Source organism: Meles meles, chromosome 10 (assembly GCF_922984935.1).
Source record: "Meles meles chromosome 10, mMelMel3.1 paternal haplotype, whole genome shotgun sequence".
Classification (NCBI taxonomy): domain Eukaryota; kingdom Metazoa; phylum Chordata; class Mammalia; order Carnivora; family Mustelidae; genus Meles; species Meles meles.
Window position 1 is genome coordinate 80,369,767 of NC_060075.1, and position 22,469 is coordinate 80,392,235.

The window sequence follows — 22,469 nt, forward strand, 5'->3', positions numbered from 1 at the left end:
ATATGTATAGTTTTTCTTATATGAGTGAGATATGACCGTGGATTGGAGTATAGTAGAAAGGAGATACTGTTATGTTTTTCTTCCTTCTCAGAGAGATTTAAATCATACCTGTACTATATATCTTTGGTGTGGTAATTTTTTTTTTTTTAGTTTATTGCTTAAGCACTGAAACTTTTAAAAAATAAATCAACCACACATAAATGCACTTGTTTCATCTCATTTAATAAAGCAGAGTAAGCACACTGTCTAAAAAATTTGATGAACTTTCAGGCAAAGAGAAGAAAAACGTGCTGTAATTTTGAATAAAGTGAGTCAGGAATACCATTTTTTGAACTGCTACCAATTTCCTCTTTAAGAGAAAGTTTTAGTGTGAAGTCAGTACTCAGTAAGATCATATAAATTACTTGTTATCATGGAACAATGACTTCTCTAAATAGAAAGTCCTGTTTTCTTTGGATGTAGAAAATGAGGGTTTGCTGTCTTGGTTTTCTTCATCAAAGTTTGAAATTTATTTTTATTTTGTATTGAATGCAAAATATTGTAATTACTTTATGATCATAGACTTCAGTGATAACATGATTTTGTATTTAGAGAGCAGGGATTTTATAATGTGTATTCCATTTAATTTCCCTTCATATTGAAAGTTCCTGTAATGAAAAAATACTAAAGGATAATTATCTTTTTTCCAAACCTTTTTAATTTTATAGGAATTTATTGGGAAAAATTCTATATTAAGTCCTTTCTGTCTTTAAATACAATGAAAATTAATATCTAAATTATTACCTACAACAACATGTATACTGTGTATGTAGTCATTATGAGATAATAAAAAAAAATTGGGGATTATTTCCTCTGTAAATTGCATCTGATCTTCTCAAAAAACAAATGTTCTAATCTAATCTTACAGTTGTTTATATTTAACATAATTCAAAAACATAATAAATGTAGAGGTTCAAAGAACAGCTTATGATGATGGATGAGTGCATTCGTAGTATGAATTTATTTAGGTTCTCATACAAGGAAGCACCTATAAATATTGTAACTTCCTGTAGTTAAGAGGAACTAAATAGTCAAAAATTATGGAAATGTCTAAAAACATTATAGTTGAGGTAACTGAAATAAATCTTAAAGACATCAAAATATTTCTAATCCATATTTAACAGGATAAAGCACAGACCTCTAAACCATTATAGATAGTGTACTTGTAAATAACAGGTCATCATATGCAGCTCCCAAAATCTGCAGTAGAAAAGGTCAGTATGATATATAGTGATTAAGGAGCATAATTATATCATTCACACATAGAAATATTGAATAATTGCTTCTTTTATAATCAATAAATTAAAAAGACCACATACTTACAAGATAAAAGGGTAGAAACATAGACCATATTTTGATAGATAATTAACAACCATTAAATAAGAAGAAAAGAGGAGCATCTGGGTGGCTCAGTCACTTGAGCATCTGACTCTTGGTTTTTGGCTTAGGTCATGATCTCAGGGTCATGAGATGGTGCCCTGAATCTGGCTCTGTGCTTAGTTTGTGCATGCACTCACAGCAATTTCTCTCTCTGAAATAAATAAATCTTTCAAAATAAGTAAATAGTAAGAATAAAATAGTCATATGAACTCCTGATACATCCATTTAGTAAAATTAGATTAATATGTTAATCACTCCTTAAAAACTATTTTGTACTAATAAATATTATGTTCCTGTAATTTGAGAAATTCAACAAAGCAATTAATTATAAGATATACATGATAAATAAATCAACAATAAAAACACAAAATGTATTTTCTTAGAAACACATACATATACATACACACAAGCAAATATTTATTACCAATTTACTTTCTGAACATAGGTAATCATATAAAAATGTAGATAATCATATAAAAATGTTCCTGTTTGGATAGATGAGGTTAAAGACCATAATAATTAAGTAAAAAGAACATACATGTTGTCTATAGACAATCTACCTTACAGTGAAGATTTTACTGTACCAAATTTGCATCTTAAGAAAATCTAAGTAATGCTTGGAGCACAAGTTCAGTTTTATTTGAATTTCTTGATTTTTATGCAGTGTGAGTTTAAGACTGAGCCATAAAAATAAGTATTAGTGTAAAAAAATAAACTTTTATTCACCATCCGTAGCAATTATTTTATTTACATACCCATAACAATTGTTTTATTTATTTATTTATTTTACTTTCTTAATTTCATCTTAACCCTTTTATATACCTAATGTAGGGAAAAAAATACAACTTTTTAAAAGCTTTCAGGAGGCATAGAAGTGTTTTTTCAATTATTTTTCTATGAAAAATTTCAATTACAGGAAATTGGAATAATTTTATAGATGATGGCATTAACCGTATATAGTTCTGGTCTTCATTTTCCATGTAGACTCTACGAATTTGCTATTTATAATTTATTATGTATCTATCTATCCATCCATTCCTCTTCATCCATCAACCATCTTTTTTTTTTATGAATTCAAAGTAGATTGCAGACATCAGAACACCTTTCTTATATGATTAACGATAATATGTGTTTAATATTAGTATATGGATATTTTTTATTCAGAAAAAATTTATATGCAATGAAGTACAGTAATCTTAAGTGTACTATTCAATGACAGTTTGACAAATGATAACTGTCTGTAACCCAAAAGCCTGTCAAGATATGGAACAGTCCAGAAAATTTTCTTATGTGCTTTCCCAGTGAGTCCCCCCATATACTTACCCCAGAGGAACCATTGTTCTGAATTTTCCATGATAGATTACTCTAGAATAAAAGGGAATAGAAATTCCTATAAATGGATTTTACAATATGTACTCTCTTATTGTAATGGTTTTGAAGTCCATCGTGTCACTACATATATCAGTAATTTGTTCTTTTTATTGCTGTGTAGTATTTAATTGTATGGATATACCACACTGTGTTTTTTCCTAGTGATAGGCACCTGGGTGTAATGAAGCTACTATAAACATTCTTTTTTTTTTTAAGATTTTATTTATTTATTTGATAGACAGAGATCACAAGTAGGCAGAGAGGCAGGCAGAGAGAGGAGGAAGCAGGTTCCCTGCTGAGCAGAGACCCCCGATGCGGGGCTTGATTCCAGGACCCTGGGAGCATGACCTGAGCCAAAGGCAGAGGCTTAGCCCACTGAGCCACTCAGGCACCCTATTGTAAACATTCTTGTTCAAATCTTATTGTAGACATATGCTTTCATTTCTCAAATAACTGGGAATGAAATGGCTAAATCCTAGGGTAGGTGTCTGTTTGGTTTTTTTAAAAATGCCAGACAATATTAACACTCCCACCAAAAACTATGTTAACGGAGAATGTTAAACAATGGATTGATGTAAACAAATTGAATATTGGTGAAGTCACTCTTGGCATTATGTGAAAGAAATAATTGTAGGAAGGTGAGACTGATAACAAGAAACTCAAAAAACTAATATTTAAAGCATAGAAAAAAATTAAGGCCCTAATATAAACGTCAAGGATAAAGATAGATACTAAAGAAGTTTAAGAGAAAAAATAAAACTTGATAATTGATAAAATGTCAACATAGAGAAAAAAGTCAAGACTAATCCCAGGCTGCTTGGTTGAGTGACTTCAGCAAATAAGGTAGCATTGAGGAAGATCAGATTCTTTGAGGAGCAAGCATAGAAATGATGGAGATACTTATTTTGAGGAACTAAATATGCAATACTAGTAAAGTTGGTCAAAAGTCAGCCAAATAATGTCACACAAAGAATATTTATGAATTGGGGAGTCAAATTGATTAAGATAAATCAAAACCAGTTTTATGGCAAAGGGTGAGAGGCAGTAAGCATTGAGTGGTATACTTTCAGTATTTCTTTTTCTTTTTTATATTCTTTCATTTAACAGCTAAAATAACATTTAGTTTCTCATAATGGTTATACACAACCATATGTTCTTTCTTATACTTCATGTAATTAAAAACAACAATAATTTAACTACTGGAAAGGTGATGAGTATACTTCATGGTATAAATTAATTTGTAGATACAGAATGCAAGGAAAGACCTGTAATATCATAGTACACCAAGTTTTGTTTGGCTATGAGTATAGCTCTTCAAGTCCCAGCATTGAGAGTAAAACTTCTTTTGAATCTTTTAAACCATATGTCTTTATCCAAGTCAGTATAGAGAAGAATGTCACTGCTGCTCTTTTTAGTTTCTGACTCATTTTGATCTTCTCCATTATAGCTATCTGATGTGAAAAAAAGCAGCCTTTGATTTGCTCTTTGTTTTTGCCCTGAAGCTTCCACTCCTGTTTTTTTTTTCTTTTGAAAAGATACTTATTCTTTGTTGACTTCAATAATATGTATTTTTTGGTTTTTCCACCCTCTGGTGAACAGCATATGGCTAAACAGTGAAGCAAAGGTAACCAACCATGGGATCACAAAAAGGACAGTCGTATTTTACAATAGTGCATTCTTCTACCTACACGTGTCTTAGCTCTGTTAGATCATTGGTCTTTTTTTTTTTTTTTAATATTTATTTGTCAGAGAAAGAAAGAGAACAAGCAGGGGGAGTGGCAAATAGAGGGAGAAGCAGCTTCCCTACTGACCAGGGAGCATGCTGGATCCCAGGACCCTGAGATCATGACCTGAGCAGACACTCAACCCAGAGCCACCCAGGCATCGCGGTCATATGGTCTTTATAACATCTCCATATTATTACCTTAGGATGAGAATTTGAGATGCAAATATGTCAAATAACTTGTTCATAGTGACACAATAAGTAGCAGAACTGAGCTGAATACTGTGACAGCCCCTTAACAGCTACACAGTTTAACTGCCATCCTCCATGTAAAGGCGATTTACAAACTGTAAGACAATTATAGGAGTAGAATAGTGTTCAGTTGAGATCAAGTTAGCAAGTATCTTAAAGTGTAATACAGTATCCTATAAGGGGATTTGAAGATGAATGACAAAATCCTGCCTAAAAAGAACTTAGTGCGGACACCTGGGTGGCTAATTTGGTTACACTTTTGCCTTCAGCTCAGGTCATGATTTCAGGTCCTTGGGACTGAGTCCCACAGTAGGCTCCTTGTTAAGCAGGGAGCCTGCAGCTCCCCTGCTTGTTCTCTGTGCTTGCTTGCTCTTTCTCTCTATCTCTGAATCTCAATAAATAAATAAATAGATAGATAGATAGATAGATAGATAGATAGAACTTAGTGAAGAAAAATGTTGTATCACTATGAGGAATAATCCAGAGCAGTTGGGAAGATATAATTATTCTAACTGAAATTTAAACAAAATATTATAGAAACCCAGAAGACAAAGTTTTACCTGAATAACTTAAAGTATTTTTGAAAGGAATGTGAAAAAGGCCTTGAAGAATTTGTGTGATTCCTCATAGAGAATTCACGTAGGTGAAGTCATTTAAGAATGAAAGTTCTGGAAATCCAAAATAGTGAGATAGAAAGGTATAGGGGGAAATGCAGTAGGGGCTGAGCCTAGAATTATATATAGGGGATAGGTAACAAAGACCTGAATGTATTTTTTTGTGAGAGAGAAAGAAAGAGTGTGCACATGTGGGGGAAAAGGGGGTGAGAGAGAATCCTAAGCAGACTCCAGGCCCAGTGCAGAGCTGCTCAGGCTTGATATCCACCTGAGATCATGACCTGAGCCAAAATCACGAGTAAGACACTCAACTGCCTGAGCCACCCAGGCACCCCTACCTTGAATGCCTTTTAAAGGAGTCTAAATTTAATTGTTTAGCTAATGGACAACCATCAATAAAACTGAGCATATGAAGTGTCAGTTGGGAAGAATGATGTGAGGCAGGAGTTAAGAAGGCAGAGCAATATTCAGTGGAAAGATGAGAGAACTTGAATTAAGACAAAAGTAAGGAGGAAAATACAGTAAAAAAATGTATTAGGGATAGAATTGATCAGAAAGCCAACCTAGTAGATACAGGAGATGCAACTGAAAAGATAAAAATGGAAAAACATTTTCTCTTTGACTGTAGGATTGAATAAGGGAAACTGTAAGGTAGTTAAACTTGGTGACATACACAGGTGGATACACCTCACTCCCCAGTGATGTTCATGATCACTACATGGGTTTCTTCTTCTAGGTCCAGCATCCCAAAGTCTTTCCACGTCCTCTTCATTAATTTAGTTTCAGTTAAGAAAACTTGTGGAGTTTGTTTGGTTATGACCCAGTAGTTTAAATAGCCTTATTTTGTGGTGGTAAAGAGCTGCAAGGTTTTTCACCAATTTTTTATTGATGTTAAATGCTGATCTCTTTATTAAAATAGCAAACAAAATAGCCAAATATGCAGCTTAGAGACATTATTGCAAAATACATAGGTGTAAATACTTGTAGCAACCTGATACAGTAGGAAGAACTCAGCTCTCGTTCCTGTCCTGGACTTCCCAGTTACTAGAGGGCACTTTGGGCATTTGCTGAGTATTAGTGTCAGGGTTTCTTTCTGGGAGAGGTGTGGATCAGAATAATGGACAAAAAGCGCAAGGAAGGGCATAGTAAATGGTACTGATATCTTCCCTTACTATTCGTGTTCATTTCCAGTCTGATCAGCCTTTCTCTCTATCTTCACTTGACTCATCTTGAACCATTTAAACTACCCCAAGGGCTGTTCATAGTTTCCCAGCCAGGTAAGCATCAGAAGTTTTTCCAGGCCTGTTCCTTGGCGGCTAGAGGTTTTTCTCTTCCACAGCCAAAAATGATATATCCATTCTGCTTAGGTTGTTAGCGAAGAATGTGAGATGACCTTAGGCTGCATTCCCTGCATTCCCAATGTGCTGGAGTTCCCATTCACGGTCTTTTCATTCTTTGGGGCTTTTCCCCCACTCTTTATGTTGCAGCAAAGCTGAAAGAGGAAGAAACCAGTCCCTATGACTGCCACTCTGCTGCGTTGGGTGTCATCTGGTGATGATTTTTCCCTGCCACCAGTTGCCCTGCTAGCTAGCTTAGAAGTATTTTGAAGACTGAGGCTGTGACATTGGACGTATTTTTTTATTATAAAAATACAGTCTTAAAATTTATGTAATTTACAATTTGTCTTTATTCTTCTCAGTGCTCTTTAACAGGTTTATAGCTTCTTTATCAGCTGGCTTCTGATTCAACTTGCTTTAATTAGCAATCTAAGTTTCTATTACCATTAACTTTTAAACATGTATTTATGGAAGATATTTCACAAAGTTTTATAAATGGTGTTATAAAATAATAGCAGCTAGCAATTTTGGAGGCTTATGATATGCTGACATAGATAGGTGGGTAGGTAGAAAGAAATAGAACATAGATCGATCGATCGATATATAGATGGATAGACAAACATACAGATGTAGATATAGATATATTATCTAATGTAATTCTCCCAGCACCCTCAGAGATAGGTGCCTTTTGACATATAAGGAAACTGAGGCTAGTTGACATTAATTCTTTGAAGTTATAGATCTAGTGGTTGTGAGAAGCCAGGTTTCTATCCAGTTTTATTTGAGACCTATCATGGGTTTTTTTTTTAAGATTTTCTTTCTTTCTTAGAGCAAGAGAGACTATGTGTGTGCATGCATGCCTGTGTGTGTGTGTGTGAGCCAGTGCATGAGCTCTGTAAAATAGTAAAATTTACTATTTTAATAAAGAGATCAGCATTTAACATCAATAAAAAATTGGTGAAAAACCTTTGGTGAGCAGAGGAGAAGGGCAAAGGGAGAAGGAGAGAAAGAACCTCAAGCAGACTTCCAGCTGAGTGCAGAGCCCCATGCAGGGCTCGATCTCGTGAACTTGAGATCATGATGTGAGCTGAAATCAGGAGTCCCTCCTTTAGCAGACTGGGCCACGCAGGCACCCCCCCCCCCCCCCCCGAGAGTTTAATTTATACAGTGAAGGGAGAATTTGTTTCTTTTTATATTGATAATTGAAGGTATGTTTAGCAAGAATTTTCCTGCATGAATGGTCAGAATGTCAGTGGATCTGCCTTTCAAGTATGAAGAAAATAAAACTATGTATGTATGTTTTGTGAACTATATAAATTTTTAAGTCTTCCTTTTCCTCTCATAGACAGTGTCACAGTTAATTCAGAGAAAAAGAGAGAAAGGTATAATTTGGGTTGTTTCCCTTCAGTGGGTTTACGTTCCTTTTCTGCTCTAGAACTTTCTATCATGCTTAACAAGAGGCCTATTTCATGGTGTCAGACTAACTAGTTCTTGGGTCACCTGCATAAGAGCTTGTAATCATTTATTCCATCCTCCATCCAAATGAACTATGTATAATTTATGTCCTTAAAAACCAATATATGTTCTAACTTAGACACCCCAAAATTTTAATCATCCTGTTAATTTAATTCATTAAAAAAGAAACATACATTTCTACAGTTTTAGTTGTGTGTTCCTATTCTCTGGTGGCTTTTTGGTGGAAAGGATAGGTCCAGCCAAAGGCTGGTCAAAATGTTTCTGTACCAGAGATTTAGATTGATCCTAATGCTGAGAGCAGCAAAATGTGTTCATTATTTAAATAAGCTGAAGCTGCCAAATGAATCATAAAGGCAGCCGGGTATCCTGTGCCAAGGTGTCATTTTCATTAAGTGTGAGATTGCACCTGAAGGACAGTTTAATTTGCAGCTGCTAAAAATATTTCGACAGAGTGATACTGTTACAAGTGGCAGGTGGTGCCCAAACGTGAATTTTGCAAGAAATGCCATCTGTGGGATGAGGTGTGGAAGAATGTCAAAGGGGTGGTAAAGGAGATAAAGGGGGAAAGAAAAGAGAGGTGTATTTACTCAGTGTTTATTGCTATTATCATGACTAAAGATTCCATACTTCACATGATAGCATTGGCCTAAGATTATTACATACGGTTATTTGTTCAGCTTCTGCCATGTGCTCAGGGCATTGCAGAAGAACCACAGTACCTGTAAAGACAGTTTCTTCCCCAAAGGCATACCATTTAAACTATGCAGATGAGAAAATCCTTTCTAACTCTGTTTACCTTTCATAGTGTTTACATTGCAGTTTCATGCTGACAGGATTAATGCACTTTGATCTTGCTAAAATGGATTTTGCCACTTTCTTTTGATGTTCAGCTTTTAGTACACATCTACATCGATTCCCTGCCTCATATTGTAAGAAATATTTTCAATTGCACAAGCTCAAAGATTTTGTTAAATCATTCTCTCTTCGGATTTTGTGAACTTTGCAGAGTAGACAAGATTGAAACGTAGAAAGGTATCTAGAGACATTATAATTGTTTACATTATTAAAAGATCCGTATATGTGTGTCTATTAGTTCAATGGACTTGGCCACATGAAATCAGGAACTTGTACACAGAGACTGGAAATAGATATTCTCTACTTTAATGGGATACAGAACACAAACTTAAAAAGCAAAAGTAACTAGAGGGTTTGAGTTTTTATTTTCATTTCTGCCTGCCATTTGATGGTAGTAACTAGAAGTAGAAAAGCTTCCTTTGTGACTGTCATGAACTTTCTTTGATTCTCAAGGAGAACTAATAAAGTAGGTCAGTATGAATGAATTTGGGGGAAAAAGTTTTCCATGGGGAGTTTTTGATGACAAGGCAAGGTATTGAATTGCTTGTAGTTTTTCAGGACAGTGGTAATCTCTGACCTCCTACATATACATCGTTTTTAGCTTCATAAAATGGAGAGAAATATTTTGTTATTTTAATCCTACTGATAGAATCTAATTTTGAAAAATTTCAAACAGATCATTAATTTTATTGTATTAATTAACATAAATGGATGTGATCATAAACAGAAGTTTCTCCCATGTTAAAAGAAGTGCATGAAATTTCATTTTGAAAACTTGCTATTGTGTAATAACTCTTAGAAATAGTTGCAATTTAAAGAAACATGTCTGAGCATTTCTTGAACTGGGAACCTACACACTGTTGGGTTGGGGCTACGATGAGTTCTGTTCTTCCCAATAGCTTTAACAAACTGTCAAAAGGCAAGAAAATGTGCCTCTTTCTTCTAAACAGACGCACACACCCCTACGTATTTTAGCTTAGAAAATTCATTTATTAATCTATTCACTCATTTAGGAACTAGGTTCTGTTTTAGAAGTTATGCTTAGCCTGGAAGAAATAATTGGGAAAAATAGGGAGATCAGCTTACAAGGAAAGGAAAGAAAACAAGTGATTAAAGTAGAATTTTCTGGATTCTAATTGAGGAATATGCACCAGGTGCCAGGGAAAGGTTTGTGTGTTAAAAGATGATAGTACAAGATGGTTTGGAAAAGGTGATGCCAGAGGCAGGGAAAACAGATTGAATGTGACTGCCAGGAGAGATGAGATAAGGGCCTACATTTGTGTAGTTGCAGTGAGACAGATTCAAAATGCTTAGAGAAATACTTTGTTATATATAGAAGCTGAAGGCAAGGGAGGGAGAGATATCAGACAAATGCCTGTCATAACAAATATGAAAAGAAAGATAATAGAAAAAGAATTAAATGTTATAAAAGAGGTAAAAGGCAAACTAACTTTCATGTTGTATGAACTAAATGCCTGTGAAGATAGTAGATTGAGTGTTTTCTTGAATGATAAGCAGATTCACCAAGGTATGAAAGAAGGGAAACAGTGGCCAGTTCTGCTAGAAATATAAGTCAGAGTTAGTTTGTGAATACCACAAATTGCCCTTGGTTTGTTTTTCATATTAGAGATACAGTGCAATTGACAAGATTTCTCATTTTCCTCTTATTCTAGAAAGCTTGGAGCCAAAATTGTGGCCATCTTAAATAAGTGTTTTAGTGAATGTAGCTTCTACTTTTAGACTTGTTACTGGCTTGTAGTAACATTGGACTTACTGTCCTTTCTGCTTGCCACATCTTAGTTTATGCTACTTTGTCATATCCTTGATACTTGAAACCTGTTCTGGAAATTATGTGGTATAAATGCATTAGTACTTTTTTTCTGTAGCACTGTTTGGATGGCTTAGAAGAAATAGATAATACGTGTGTAAAGGAACAATTAGATGATTCCAAAAGTATAACTGTAAAGTAAAAAGAACATGAATTGTACAAGCAACTTTAAGATTATAAAACAGGGAAAGAAGTGGCAATAATAGCAGGAATAAGTTTGATAATAAATTGGGAGGGCAAAACAAAAGTCCTGCAAGAAATGGAAGCAATTTAAGATAAAATAACATTTTATATGTAGGTGTTGATGTTGACATTAGCCAAAATGGAAAGATAGGAGCAGAAGCAGTTCTAAGAGAAAAGTAACTAAGTTTCTTGCTAGTTGTGGTGAATTAAAATTGTAGTGAGGTCCTTATGTAGAAAATTTGAGCCAGAAGTTTAAAATGCGTGCTTGGATCTGGAGGAAAATAAAGGCTAATATAGTTTGGAGATACCTGAAGCTCTAAAAGTAAATCAGTTCCTGAAGAAAAAATTCTAAAGTTATAACAAAATTAAAAGAATGTTGAAACAGTGGAGGAAACGCTAGGAGATTACCTCATTTATAGGAGTAGGGGGAAAGGAAATACGCCCCAAAAGACAGGAATTTAGGAAGCATCTATATTTGGGGATTCAGGAAAAAGTAAAAGGGAAGTTATAAAAGAGATAGTGAAGGCTAGATAATGAACAGTTCGGATTCAAAGTCACAGAAGCCACATGCCAGAGAAAAAGATGATAACTTTAGGAAGGGCATGAAGATTTTGTTGTGCCAATGGCTGAAGATCCAGTTGTTGCTGATGTTTCTGTTGATTATCAGTAGAACACTCGCAGTGGTGAAAGGCCAAAAGCTAGATAGTAAAGAGTTGAGAAATGACTGGTAAAGAGGACAGGGAGTCTGAGCATGGGCACCCTTCTCAAGTCCTAGGCCTTAGTGGGTGCGAGAAACACAATGGATGCTACAGCATAGAGTGTCAGTGGAAGTTTTTTGTTTTCTTTTGTTATGGTAAAAAGATGTTAAAATAAATATTTGACACAGAATCACTAAGAAGGGAACGATTGACACTCCTGAGAAGAATCAACTTCTTCCCTTTATTTTCAACTCCCCAGTTCCTAAATTTTCTCCTGTGTTCATCACTTTTCTCGTTGCATTAGATTCTGTCTTCTTTGCTCTTTGTACTCTATAGCCTACTGTCAATTTAAAATAACCTTAACTCTAGGGGCGCCTGGGTGGCTCAGTGGGTTAAAGCCTCTGCCTTCGGCTCAGGTCATGGTCTCAGGGTCCTGGGATCGAGCCCCACATTGGGCTCTCTGCTCAGCGGGGAGCCTGCTTCCTCCTCTCTCTCTGCCTGCCTCTCTGACTACTTGTGATCTCTGTCTATCAAATAAGTAAATAAAAAAAATAATAACTTCAACTCTAGTCCCCATTTCATTCCTGAACTTTCGTATTCCTTGGCCTGTGGGACAAATTCATAACATCTCACTTTAAAAGGTGCATGAAACTGAGTTCATCTTCCTTCCCCACTCTGTCTTCCCCATGTCTGTCCTTTCTCAGGTGTTCCTATCTCAGTAAATGATTCCTATGCAACCAACTTTTAAATCAGACATTTCTTTAATATTTCCATGATTTTTCTCACTACTCCCTACATTCAGCATCTCAGTGAACACAGTCCATCGATTCTGCTTTCACATAATCGTTTCATACGTCACCTTCTCTGTTATACCATCCGAATCACCATCACTTCTCACCAGCCTCCAGAGTGGTTTTCATGCCTTCATTCTTGTCTCACTATATATATATTTTTATAGCAGTCACAGTGATCTTAAAATAGGAATCTGATAATGTCATTACTAGGTTTAAAATCCTTCAGTGGTTTCCCTCACAGCCATTAGGACAATATGCTCCTGAACAATGCTTCCTTCTTATTCTGGACTCTGCTTAACTTTTTGTCATCGTCTTTGACCATCTGTTTCTTCATGGACTACTCTCTGTGTGTACAACATTGTGGTTTCTCTGACCTTGTGTGTGTTCCTTCTACCTGGGATATTCTTGGTTATTCTTCAGGTCTTGAGTTACAGGTCATATCTTCTGAGAAAAACTTTCACTAATTCCTTTAAGTCAAGATTAATCTTTCTTTCTATTTCCAATGCATTTTTTTTCAAACTCTTACTTTTGTTCTTTTTGTGCATTTTAATTTTTTAAAAGATTTTATTTATTTCTTTGACACAGAGAGAGAGATCACAAGTAGGCAGAGCAACAGGCAGAGAGAGAAGGGGAAGCGGGCTCCCTGCTGAGGAGAGAGCCCGATGTGGGGCTCTATCCCAGGACCCTGAGATCATGACCTGAGCCAAAGGCAGAGGTTTGACCCACTGAGCTACCCAGGCATCCCTTTTTGTACATTTTAATAAGCACTGTTTAATTGTTGGTATTCTCTCTCAGGCAGAAAACACTTTATCATAATATCACCTAATGTTTCATAATCCAGAGTGTTCCAGAGTGAGCATCTAGGAAAGATTTGATGAATGAAAATATAGATGGTACATGTTTGCAGGAAGAATAGAGATTGTTATTGGAGCAATATTTCGATTATTGGATTGAGAGCAAATAGAGGCTTTAGACTTAGAAATGAGGATAGATCATTTTTTCCACAGAAAGAAAGAAAAGAAAAATTGGGGGTTGGAGTAAAGGAAGGAAAAAGAGGGAGTTTTCATTAAATGGTTTTGGTTCTGTCAGTAATGATTTAAAGACAATCAGAATGATTTTAAAGAGTTGCTTTTAATCTATAGTAAGCCACCAAAAGTAAATAAAATAATTCCTTAGCAACACTAGGATTCTTGTTTAGGATAAATAGCCTGAGTTAATAATTATCACATTCATTTACTATGATTATATAATTTTCATCATCCTTGCTTAGATGTAGGAACATAGAGGGAAAAGTTCTGGGGTTTTATAAGGCAGGTGAAGTAGAGGTTCAGGAGGCCAAGAGGTTCGAGGATAATAGAGAAAGCAATTAGAATGACTGATTAGAAGGTTTGGATTGGATAAGAATTCACCAGGAAGGAGAAGAATAGATTGAGAGAATAGGAGGAAGGGTAAGAGAACAAAATGTAGTAAGGAAGGGGAACACAAAATTTGAGGAATTGAAGAGGTAGAAAATGTATAGTGAGAAGTTTATTTATTTATTTATTTATTTGACAGACAGATCACAAGTAGGCAGAGAGGCAGGCAGAGAGAGAGGAAGGGAAGCAGGCTCCCCACTGAGCAGAGAGCCCGATGCGGGGCTTGATCCCAGGATCCTGGGATCATGACCTGAGCCAAAGGCAGAGGCTTTAACCCACTGAGCCACCCAGGCACCCCACTGAGCCACCCAGGCTCCCCGTGAGAAGAGTTTTTGACCCTAGAGAAGATTTTCTAAATTCAAAATAGTAGAATGAATCCTTTTAAATTTTTGAGAGAGATTAACTAGAGACCTATTTTATTTTGAAATGGGAATGAATGTTTTTCTAAGAACAAATCCTAAAGTTCTTAAAGACAAATTTCATTAGAGTGACATTGTTTTCCTTTGATATTCTTTTTTATTATAATAAATTTGTCCTTCTTCAATGTATAATTTATGTTTTTGTTGTTTCTGAAGCTTTGTCAAACTTAATTCACCTACAAAGTCCTCCATGCCTATAGTATCAGATATTAAAGGAGAGGCTAAGATTGCAGGCCCTTTCAACAATGAATGTGCTTGCTAACTTGCTTGAATTATTTCCCACTAGAGTCCACACTTGTAAAATGATAATTTTCTTCACATATTTTAGAGAGAGAAACATGATGCTTGATAACGCCTTCTGTCATGCCCAGACACCAAGCGAAGAGAATATCTGTTCATGTCAACTATTGTTTGCTTTCTTGTCATTTTTATACTTCTGATATGACTTTTGCTAGATTATAACTTTCTGAGAACAAGGGAGTATATATTATTCATGTTGCTTTCTACACAGTGCCTTATGTGTATCTGCAAGCAAATAAAATAGCTGGATTTAATTACTTGAAATTCTTTAAGTTATGCAAACATTTATGTGAACAACTACACTAATTTGGGAGGTAATATTAGATGAACTTCTCCTTCATTGCTCTATTATTAAAGAAGAAGAATGTATGACTTTTTTATTTTAAGTCTGTAGCTGAATAATGAGATCTCTAAATTTAACAGGTGATTAAGCCTTCCTTTCACTATTATCATAATGACATAATATAGTACATTTGTTAACATTTTACAAAGTTGTTTCGCATGCACTATTTAAGTTTAAAATATTTGTTTTGATATGAAGTGTTTATGACAGACAAAATGAATAGAATCCAATTTGAAATAACTCAATTTGAAATAAACCCAATGAGAAAATTAGTCATCTCAGATCTGAGAGGTAAGAGCTTTGCCAAAATGTCACAAAAGTTGCAAGTCACTGAACTGAATTCTTTGCCATGGAGGTTTGTGTTATATATGTGCACACACAAACACACAAGGCTGCATTTCTGGGACCCTGTTTTCATCAGTAGGGTATGAATTCTTTGATTTGTAACATACCAGTTCCTACTATGTCACACAAGTTATTCTGCTCACCATTCCTAATAAGACACAAACACATATATACAAACATATTTATGTATATGAACAAGTAGAAATTTGTGAAGAAAAATAAGCTTGCAATAATTATTAAAATTAAAGTAGTTTATTATTTTATGTCTTTTTAAAGCTCTGGTGCTAAGTGAGTCCAACTTTTAAATCATTTCCCCACTTTTATGCCACAGGCACACTGAACCTTGAATATGAATACATAATAAATCTTTATTTTACATTACTTGCAGAGTCTGTATAATTTGCCTGAGTAGGATCATGGAGTGCACCCTGAAGTGCATCGTCCCAGAGCAAATGTTAAAAGAAGGTTACAAGCATAAAACACATGATAACAATGATTATACACAGGTGTAAAGATTAGGACTAAATAACATGGATAAAGCTAGTTTCGGGCTTCTGACCTCTTCCCTGGTATCTCAAGTATGGTACTGACCTATGTGTGGATATTTCATTTCTAACTTAATAACATAGTACACCATGGGAGTAAAGGTAGATTATTTTAAGAATTTAAATATCTGCAGTGTCCTAAGGGGTTTCAGTGAGATGAACTCAGCTTCTTAGTTTTTACATCTTAAAGCCAACGAAGCTATTCTGTACTTTGATTTGTTTGTCCGTATCATAACCACATCCACCCAGGTATTTACAAAGTTTTGTTTTGTTTTGTTTTTTAGATGAGGCTCTGAACATTGCTAATAAACCTTCTGCATAATCTAGCCAGTCTTGTTTTTTTTGTTTCTTCTCTCTTTCCTTCCTTGCACAGATATTCTCTGAAGGACCATTGTGTTTTAACCTGTAGGATCATAGCTACAAACAAAACATGCCAAGTCCTTATTTTCTTGGAATTTGTATTTCATTGGGGTGGGGAGAGAGACAATAAACAAGACTAGAGAGAAAGAAAGATCAAGAAATCACAGGTGTTTAATAATGTTAGGAAGAAAAATAATGCATGAAAACTAATAACGAAAAATAAGGATTTCAGTGCTTTAAATAGGGTAGTTAACAAAGATCTGTCTAATAGTGCAATATTTAAACAAAGACCTGAGTAAAAGTAGGAATCCAGTAGCTATAATATATGAGGGCAGAGAATTACACAGAGAGGAAAATCTGAGACAGGACTGAGATACTTGACTTGTTTGAAGACCAGAAGGAAGTGGTATGGCTGGCTAGGAGTAAGTTAGGTAAGGAGGGGTATGTAGGAAAAAAGGCTTATGAGGTAGCAGGGACAAGATCATAAATGGGGTCTGGTCACAGGAAAGACTTTCTGTTTCCTATTTATTGTGAGAGATTTGGAAAGATGTAGGAGAGTTTAGAGAAGGAAGCGATATATTGGGAGTTTCACTCTGACTGTTGTGTGAAGTAATAGAACAGGATTGGGGAGGTAGAAACAAGGAGAATGCTAGGAGTCCATCCCTGGCCATGGCTGTCTGGGAAAGATTGGTCGTAGAGGATGTGGTAAGAAAAGGTAATGGTTGTGCCCATGGATAGAATGTGAGTTGTGAGAGACAGAAAAGATGCAAGGGTGGCTCCAGAATACCAAGGTGGCTTGAGCGCCTAGTAAATTCACTGAAATGGAGAGGACTTGGTTTCTCGTTATTGTTTTATGTGGCTCTCTCTTCCCTCCCATTCAGTCTTTGCTGGAAACTAGAACAGACCAATTTGTACTTTGATTTAAACTATTGTATGCTTAGAAGGAAGAATAACAATGATGATGGCAATAAGCAATATTTGATAGCCTTTACAGTTTGCAAAATATCCTAATATCCAGAAATGAATTTTCACTGTGTGGTCTCACTAAGGATTTTTGCACCACTCCTAACTTTCCAAAAAAGAATTAAAGAATCTTTTTTCTGCAACATAAGGTGATTTGTAACATACTTTAAAATACATAAAGAACAGTTCACATGTACTGAAAACTGTGAACTAAGGAGAGATTAATTCTTGAAATATGTCAAAAGGAAGTGAAGAGAAAGTGAAAATGGACTGTAATGAATGGTATTATTTACCTAACTGTGAATTAATGTATATCCTATAATTTGTCTCTCAGATCCAAGGTTCATTAGTGCCCACCTCATCCCAGAAAGTGACAACCCTGAAGATGACAAAGTATATTTTTTCTTCCGTGAAAATGCGATAGATGGAGAACACACTGGAAAAGCCACTCATGCTAGAATAGGTCAGATATGCAAGGTGAGGTAAAGAAAAAAAGCAATTAAGGAGGGTTTCACTGTCCAATCATGGTTTTATTTCGTTTTCTTTTCCACATATGTGCAAGTACAATGAAAAATATGGCTCAAAATCTTGACTGATCACTACAAATATTTAAATGACAAAGAATGATTGAAAGCATAGTTGCTCATGAGTGACTCTTCATAGGCAAACATTTATGTAGAGGCTATGACACATAATTTCATACTTACATTAAGTGAGCTTTGAAATTTTAAAGAAACAATTTTTTTCATGTTACATAGGAGAACATACTTTTTTGTATTCTCAGATGTAGCAAAGTTTCCTACACTGTGTAACTTTGAACAGAAGTTTATTGTTGGCATAGCTAAAGCATTAATGTAAGAGAGAAAAGCATTAAAGCTTGATTTTATAAATTGATTATAGCATCCTGTGTACATAGATGTGAACACACAGATGTAATTGTGATGTTCTGAACTTTGAGGTAATTTATTTCTTGTGTGACACAAAATTGGGTATGATATTACATTGTAATGTTAGATATATAGAATAAAAATCGCTCAATAAATGTTTATGGTTTAATTAGTATCAGTGTGAAGACATGGTAACGGTACCATTCTTTCCCACTACACTGTATAGTGCAGGATGTATATAGTATGAATAAAGCCAATTGCTATTATAAATTCAAGCACTTTTCATCTCAAGAAAATCACAAAGGCAGATCCATTAATGTCTTCAATGGAATTTTCTTTTTTTAAGAAAATGGGAAATTTTTGAAAATCTCTGTTGCGGGGATTGGTTAGCATCTTTCCTTCCCTAGTCATGATCTAATTATTTATCTCTAGCATATTAAGTTGCTGGGAAATTAAAAGTTTTAACAGTCTGGAAACATGCAAAAATATGTGAAATGTATGAGAATGTTCCCCCAAAAGTAAAATCATGTTTAAAAGCACTAATTACAAGAGTTTAAAAAAACTTTATAGTATATAGGATTATATAAATAAAATATAAATCATTGTTATATTTTTGAAGGAACACTCATGTTCCTTCAAACATATGCACATAAATATTATTTTAAAAGGCTTTGTTACTAGTAAATACATACTATCATAATAGAATTTATTGCTGCATTAAAAATTTAGTTTCATTATCAATGAAGAGGTAAGTGAATTTCCTTTATTAAGAATTATGCAAATACTTTTTCAGTGTGCTGTTTGTAAAATCAAAATTGTTTCAACTGTTTAACTTATAAAATATTCGATGCTGATATACTTTTGTTTGGGATCTGTTTTCAGTGTGGGTTGCAAGGTATCATTTATTCTTCCATTCAGTAAATATTCATTAAGTGTATTGTACCATTATGTTCATTGTACGTTGTAAGTCATTCCTTGAATAAAGTTTGAATAGCTTTGACCAACAATATAATAAGAAAACAGTTACTTGGATCTATGATAGAATTACTTTTATTTTAAGAAATGAGGAAGATCTGTATCTGTCTCAAAGTATGAAGATAAGAGAGATATTTGAAATTATTCATATGCACATTTCCTAAAACCAGTGTTCTCTCCTTTCAGAATGACTTCGGGGGACACAGAAGTCTAGTCAATAAGTGGACAACATTCCTCAAAGCTCGTCTGATTTGCTCAGTGCCGGGACCAAATGGCATTGACACTCATTTTGATGAATTGCGTAAGTTGCTCATGATGTTGTATAGAGAGTATCTGTTCAGACTTTGTCATAAGCACCAAAATGCAACTTTTCCTCATTTTGTTTTCAGAGGATGTATTCCTAATGAATTCTAAAGATCCTAAGAATCCAATTGTATATGGAGTGTTTACAACTTCCAGGTAAACAATATTTTACTATCTTGTTAACGTAGAAACTTCATGTCCTTTAGGTGCTTTGTGAGTATCCATAAATTTTGGAAATACATTTTTGAAAGAACAATGTTGGCTTAACCTCTAAACTGTTGTAGATTCCTGGATGGTTAAAATAAGTTAGGATCTAAATAGTTGTTTAAAAAGCAATTTTTTTAGCAAAGAATATCATCACTATAAATAGGATGAAAATATGTCATGTCCTATGTATAGCTTTGACTTTAACATCTGAGTCAAATGTAGACTATTTTGAAAAGCAGAAATCTGAGTTTTGATTAGAGTTATTAGTGCTGTAAACTGCAGGTGACAAACTTCTTCCTCTCTTCTTCTTTCTCTTCCCCTTCTTCCTCCCTCATTCTCCTTCTCCTATCCTTCCCTCCTTCACCCCTTTCTCCTCACCCTCCTCCTTTCTCCATTACCCGTTTTTGAAAGGCTTTTGCTGCCAATCAAGCAGCAATTATCTCCTCACTGTCACATTCAGTATAAAATATATATTACCTGGAATTGTTAAAATTAAACAGACATTCATCCATTTCTTCTTTTTTCTCGTTACTTAGTACAGTGGTTCTCAAACATCTGTCTGAGCATCCATCAGAGTTGCCCAGGGAGCATGCTAGGCCCTGCCCCCAGAGTTTCTGAATCTGTAGGAGTAGCATGAGGCCTAACTATTTGCTCTTCCATTATGAAAATATCATCATTAAATTCTCTAAGTATTTACTGAGACTTACTTTGTGTTAGGTATGATGCAATATGTAATTGATGTTCCAGGAAAGCAACCAGGCATTTTTCTTCCCTCATGCAGCTTGCACTCTACCAAATGTTGTCTGTATGGAACAGTTTCCAGTAATAAACTTTTATAAACACGTGTTTTTCATTTGGTATGATTTATATGTAATTTTCTGTAGTGAAAGTTTGGTTAAAAGATAAGCATTCCATATTTTAAGTGTGCACAACTGTTTTATATCTTTGTATAAGTACATCTCTCAAGCTGTATTTATATAAGTACAATAAAATGGAAAATTGTGACAGCTCATGGCAAACTTCCAGTTTGTTTCGGGTACCTGATTTTTGTCAAGCAAAATGATGGGGATAATTGCTATAATACTCCACTTTGAGTAGGATGTAACAGCTACTAACTTAAAACAGTTTTCTGAGTTAGGAAGAGATTGTTTAAAATGCCTTCACACAAATCAGACTGTATAACTGGCTATAATGCTTTTGGTGTTTTGGGAGTTAAAAATAATATAATGTGACACATCATTTGACGTTAACTATTCATTTTCTGTACCAGTTTCAGCTTATAAAATGACTTCTTAAACATTCTTGCTTGCTTAAAATTTCTCTGGTTTCAGTAATTATGCTTGAGGTTTAACATATTACAAAGTTTATATTTGTATTTCTATTTGATATCAAAATTACATATTACTTTGTAGAAGATCATGTATATGGGTTTTCCACAAAAGTTTATGTATATAAATGTGTATCTTCATATCATATATTGTCTATACATGATATAAATATGTGTACTATCAGTACTAATGATGGTTTCGTCTATGCCTTCTATTTTTGAGCAATCATAATTTGTTCTCTTGTGTATTGTTAAAATACACAAGATCTTTTTCAGTCAAAAAAGATCCCGAGTATTATTTGGATCGAACTTATATTTAAGTTTTGATAGTCGATACCTGATACTTAAGAATTTAGAACAACTTAAAAACAGTTGTCTTGTCGCTGTATAAGGATGAAAATCTGTTGTTGTTTTTTCTGTCTCCCTTTTTTAGTAACATCTTCAAAGGGTCAGCTGTGTGTATGTATAGCATGAGTGATGTGAGAAGGGTGTTCCTTGGTCCATATGCTCACAGGGATGGTCCCAACTATCAGTGGGTGCCTTATCAAGGAAGAGTCCCCTACCCACGACCAGGAACTGTAAGTGGCCTAGGTGTTTTATTTATTTGTTTATTTATTTATTTTTAGTTATCTCTGTACCCAATGTGGGTCTTGAACTCACAACCCCGAGATTAAGAGTTGCATGCTCCTCCAAATGAGCCAGCCAGGTGCCCTCCACCTTTTTTTTTTTTATTGTTTTTTATTCATTTATGGCCTAGGTGTTTAAAATACCGAAGGAATAAATGTATGCTGAAGGTTAAAAAAAAAGCAGCTACAAACAGGTATTAACTATAGATAATGTAAAACAAAGGTGCAAAGACTATAAATAATGGCAAAGCAAGGATTTTTTATGATATTGTGGAATTGTATATTTAAAAACATGTTTTTTACAACATCAGTGGTTAAGTTCAGTGCTTACCAGTTATTAATAACCAAATTTTTGAGAAGTAGAAACTGAGTGGGTAGCCTTCTTTATTTTCTTTTCTGAAGATGGCCTTCATGGAGAGTGGAAACAATTACGATGACCTGAATTTGTTCTTCCTAGTTATAATGAAGGCTTCAAGGATTGCCCATTAAATAGAAGGAAGAAAAGTTTTAAGTTAATATTATTTTCCCATGGGAATGGGACACATCCCTCAAGTAGGTAAAGAAGATATTCAAGAAGATCTCATAGAGAGAGCAGGGCCTACATATTTTAACAGACACTGTCTCCTCTTGCTGACCTTTCTCCTTTTGCCCTCCAGCAACCCTGGGTCACATTCAGGCTGTAAAAAAAAAAGAAAGAAAGAAAAGTGGAGGGAACTCAAAATAAAACCAGCTTTGAATCTGCAATTTAAAGTAGGGAGAAAACAAAACAAAACAAAAAAACCCCAAAGGCTTCAATATGGCAAAAAATGAGTGAGGTTATCAATGATGGCAGAGGCCATAGTATACGTGGACTGAGCATCTGGTTCAGTGCAACATTTCTAATCCTAAGAATCTCTAAGGAAAT

The 22,469-nt window shown here is 34.8% G+C and overlaps 1 protein-coding gene across 3 annotated transcripts in view; it reads left to right on the forward strand.

The window, feature by feature from the left end:
- The window catches only part of SEMA3A (semaphorin 3A), a 331,236-nt gene that overhangs the window by 266,290 nt on the left and 42,477 nt on the right, over positions 1 to 22,469 (forward strand). For all 3 annotated transcript variants that reach the window (XM_046021446.1, XM_046021445.1, XM_046021447.1), the window contains 4 exons: positions 17,575 to 17,717; positions 19,289 to 19,403; positions 19,492 to 19,561; positions 21,373 to 21,517. In XM_046021446.1, the coding sequence (XP_045877402.1) occupies positions 17,575 to 17,717; positions 19,289 to 19,403; positions 19,492 to 19,561; positions 21,373 to 21,517 (473 nt within the window). The remainder of the gene's footprint in view (positions 1 to 17,574; positions 17,718 to 19,288; positions 19,404 to 19,491; positions 19,562 to 21,372; positions 21,518 to 22,469) is intronic.